The sequence below is a fragment of the Sinocyclocheilus rhinocerous genome, unplaced genomic scaffold (genome assembly GCF_001515625.1).
Source record: "Sinocyclocheilus rhinocerous isolate Xijiao unplaced genomic scaffold, SAMN03320098_v1.1 scaffold1045, whole genome shotgun sequence".
NCBI lineage: Eukaryota > Metazoa > Chordata > Actinopteri > Cypriniformes > Cyprinidae > Sinocyclocheilus > Sinocyclocheilus rhinocerous.
In genome coordinates, this window is record NW_015645361.1 from 928,706 (window position 1) to 933,123 (window position 4,418).

The 4,418-nt window shown below is 31.5% G+C and overlaps 1 protein-coding gene across 1 annotated transcript in view; it reads left to right on the plus strand.

Annotated features, from left to right (window-relative positions):
• atp8b1 (ATPase phospholipid transporting 8B1) overlaps positions 1-4,418 on the plus strand; it is a 36,844-nt gene that overhangs the window by 19,035 nt on the left and 13,391 nt on the right. Inside the window, exons 8-11 of the mRNA XM_016509488.1 lie at positions 708-778; positions 3,086-3,168; positions 3,456-3,614; positions 3,707-3,795. Of these exons, the coding sequence (XP_016364974.1) occupies positions 708-778; positions 3,086-3,168; positions 3,456-3,614; positions 3,707-3,795 (402 nt within the window). The remainder of the gene's footprint in view (positions 1-707; positions 779-3,085; positions 3,169-3,455; positions 3,615-3,706; positions 3,796-4,418) is intronic.

Here is a 4,418-nt window from a genome sequence, read left to right on the forward strand (position 1 = left end):
ACGTAGCAAGGAGATCGGTAAAGAATGCAAAAGGGAACGCAATTTTTAACCGTAATTTTACGAAGCTTCGAGAATACTTTTTGTGCGCAAAAGAAAACAAAAATAACGACTTTATTCAACAATTTGTCTCCTCCGCGTCACCGCGTGCCATTTTGGAGAGTATCCACTGAACGTAAACAGCGTATGCTATTCTGTGTCAGCTGCGTCACGCGGATACGATGTCTATGTTGTTTACGCTTTGATTTGAACGAAAACAATGTATCTGCGTGACGCAGCTGACACAGAATTAATTTAATTTAATTTAATTTAATTTAATTTAATTTGTTATTTTATCCGTGCGCCATATGAGTGTTGTCTTAGATATTTTCATCTGTTGTAGAGCTTTTATATATTATACAAATATGAATATAAATAAAATAAAATTATACATTAAAATAAATAAAATTATCTATTAAATTAACAATTTTTTTCTAAGAGTCTTGTAGGTTTGGTATATGCCGTTTTAAATATAAATGATATATTTAATGAGATATTTACTTAGATAAAATTAAAATGATGCAAATTAAAATATTTAATTGGCATAGTTCAATATTTTAATGTTTAGAATATTATAATAAAAGTGAAATATAAGAGAAATATCTATTCATCAGTTTGAGATCATTTTTAAGTTCGTTTCTCATTTTCACCTGTGTTTTGACCTCATGTAGGCCGATATTCTGTTGTTGTCCAGTTCAAATCCCAACAGTCTGTGTTACGTAGAGACGGCGGAGCTCGACGGGTAAGAGACGCATTAAACACACAACAAACCATACAGTGATCAGTGTATTGGGTCTCTGAATCACACTGTTGCATACTTCCACACTCATAGACGAGTATTTCAACACACAATGCCTGTTTTCATGATGATTCTTTACAGTAGTCATAATCTACTTGTTCTGGCCATAACCATAAATCCTTTTCTGCTTGCATGAATCAATGTTTAGAATATTATAATATAAGTGAAATATCCAGTTTTAAGAAACCTGAAGTATATCACATTAATCTCTGTTTTAAGAAGGGCCTGACTGAATTCTGTTTGTTTCTGTGCTTTTCCCTATTTTTATGGATCCTGATTATTTGATTGTCATTACATTACCATGAATATTCAGTTGGTGTCATGCCATGTTTATGCTCCATTATGCGTTTTATTGTTTAATGTATGTGTTTCTTCATCCCTCCAGTCACGTCATTCATCAGTTTGAGATCATTTTTAAGTTCGTTTCTCATTTTCACCTGTGCTTTGACCACATGTAGGCCGATATTCTGTTGTTGTCCAGTTCAAATCCCAACAGTCTGTGTTACGTAGAGACGGCGGAGCTCGACGGGTAAGAGACGCATTAAACACACAACAAACCATACAGTGATCAGTGTATTGGGTCTCTGAATCACACTGTTGCATACTTCCACACTCATAGACGAGTATTTCAACACACAATGCCTGTTTTCATGATGATTCTTTACAGTAGTCATAATCTACTTGTTCTGGCCATAACCATAAATCCTTTTCTGCTTGCATGAATCAATTTATGTGTAATTTGATGATTTATTTTTTTGTAATGTCAACATTACGAACGGTCATTGAAGTGCGCGGACATTGATTCATAATGGAAATTGTGTAATGGATTTGTTCTTTGTCTTGTACAGTTCAGTCCAAACACACTCGCTTTATTTTGTTCTTTACATACAAAAGAATCACAATTCAGGTCCTGGCTTTGTTTGTCTGAATACTTTTGAATTTTTTCATTAATATAAAAAATTTAACTGATATAATTAATGATGTAATATTTGAATATTTTATTATTTTTATAAACCTCATTTTAAAAATGAGAAACCGGAAATGTTTCACATTAGTCAATATTTTAAGTTTTTATGGATCCTAATTATGAAACATTTGATTGTCATTACACATACTTGAATGTTAATTTGCTGTCATGTCATCTTTATGCTTTTTTATCATGTTTATGTTTCATAAATATGAAAATATTGAATTGATATAATAATAATAATAATATATATTTATTTTTTTATTTTATAATTTTTTTTATTTTAATTTAAATCTTTTAATGCTAAACGTATTCTAATATTAGTGAAATATCTACAGCAAGAATCCTTAAATTTATGAATTTCACCGTGTTTATGGATCCTAATTCGTTACACACTCCTTGAATATTCATTTGCTGTCATGTCATGTTCATAAAGTAAAGTATTTTTACATTTCATTTGTTTAAATACACTTGCTTAATTTTGTTTTGATCCTAATTATGAAACATTTGATTGTCATTACACATACTTGAATGTTAATTTGCTGTCATGTCATCTTTATGCTTTTTTATCATGTTTATGTTTCATAAATATGAAAATATTGAATTGATATAATAATAATAATAATATATATTTATTTTTTTATTTTATAAATTTTTTTATTTTAATTTAAATCTTTTAATGCTAAACGTATTCTAATATTAGTGAAATATCTACAGCAAGAATCCTTAAATTTATGAATTTCACCGTGTTTATGGATCCTAATTCGTTACACACTCCTTGAATATTCATTTGCTGTCATGTCATGTTCATAAAGTAAAGTATTTTTACATTTCATTTGTTTAAATACACTTGCTTAATTTTGTTTTCACATACAATAGAATCATAATCCAGTTCCTGGGTTTGTCTGTCTGTATTTTTCATTGTTCCATAAATATATAAAATTTTAAATATTAAATATTGAATTGATAGAATATTTAATTTTTTATTATTTTATAAAATCTTTTCAATTTTAATTTAAGTCTTTTAATGCTAAAAGCATTACAATATTAGTGAAATATCCACTGCAAGCAACTTGAAATAGTTGAAATAAAAATTAAATATAATACTGAATATAAAGTGAAAATAAAAAATTATATAAATAAATAGAATATAATATTGAAATAAAATCTATATTTTTCGTTGTTTCATGAAGGAGGATGGGAGTTGGTTTTAGTGCATGTTGTTATCAAATGATTTTTATTATTGTAGTTTCTCATTGCTCGCTTTTGTTTCGTTTGTCCAGAGAGACGAATCTAAAGTTTAAGATGGGTCTCAAGGTGACAGACGAGCGTCTTCAGGAGGAGGATCAGTTGGCCCGATTTAATGGTGAGTATGATATGAGTGGAGACAAAACAACAGATCATTTGTGTGCAAGTAGTTGCATGATTGTAATTGTACATGCACCGCGTCCTAACCAGGTGCGGCACGTGAATATCCAGCATCAGGTCATTTTTCTGTCCTCGCTGAAAACTAAATGCTGTGAAATGAGTGGGATTTTGAACCGTTGAGATTTAGAAACTAAGCAACTGAATGTTTTTGTTGCTTCCATGTGACTATCAAGAGAATTTACGGCCGATTTTAAAGTGTAATCTCTTGCTTTGTGTCTTTCTCAGCGTTGATTTTGTGCGAGGAGCCCAACAACCGTCTGGATAAGTTTGTGGGAACGATGATCTGGGACTCTCAGAGTTACCCGCTCGACCTGGACAACATGCTGCTCAGAGGATGCAAGATTCGCAACACGGACGTGTGCCACGGCCTGGTCATATTCGCAGGTCAGTGCAGTATGCTGCCCGACACACTCTCACGGTCACGGTTCAGTGTGTGTTTGTGTTTGTAAAAGCAGCTGTGATGTTTCGTTCTTCAGGAAACGACACTAAAATCATGAGGAACGGAGGGAAGACCAGGTTCAAACGCACCAGAATAGACAAACTCATGAACTACATGGTCTACACGGTCAGTTAAACACGTCTTCATGTTCATCGAAACATTAGCATTTCACTTCTTCGGCTGTGTGACATTTGACTCTTTTTGTTCACCCACTTTTACACGGCATCCTTGAATTTTCAATATTCCTTATGACGTTTTTAAAATCTAAAATGCAAAAATACAAAAATATTGTAAATATTTATTTATTTATATTTACAAAAAAATAAAATATATATATATATATATATATAGACGATTACCCTAATTATCATTTTTATTTATAGAGGTTTATTTATTTATTTTATAGAGAGTACATTTATAGATGTTTATTCATAAAAAGTGTATTCTTAGTTTTATTAAATGGGTCATATGATGCAATTTAAATATTTCCTTTCTCTTTGGAGTGTTACAAGCTGTTTGTGAATAGATAAGATCCCTAAAGTTGCAAAGACTAAAGTCTCAAATCCAAAGAGATATTCTTTATAAAAGTTAAGACTCTGCCACGCCCCCCTAAAACGCCTCGTTTAAACTTTAAAAAAATGTGGGGGACATGTCTACATCACTGTGTGGGAAGATTTGCATTACATCGCCCAAATGTTCACGCAAAGAAAGAAGGCATAACTTTATTGTTGCTGCCACCGCCGCCACCA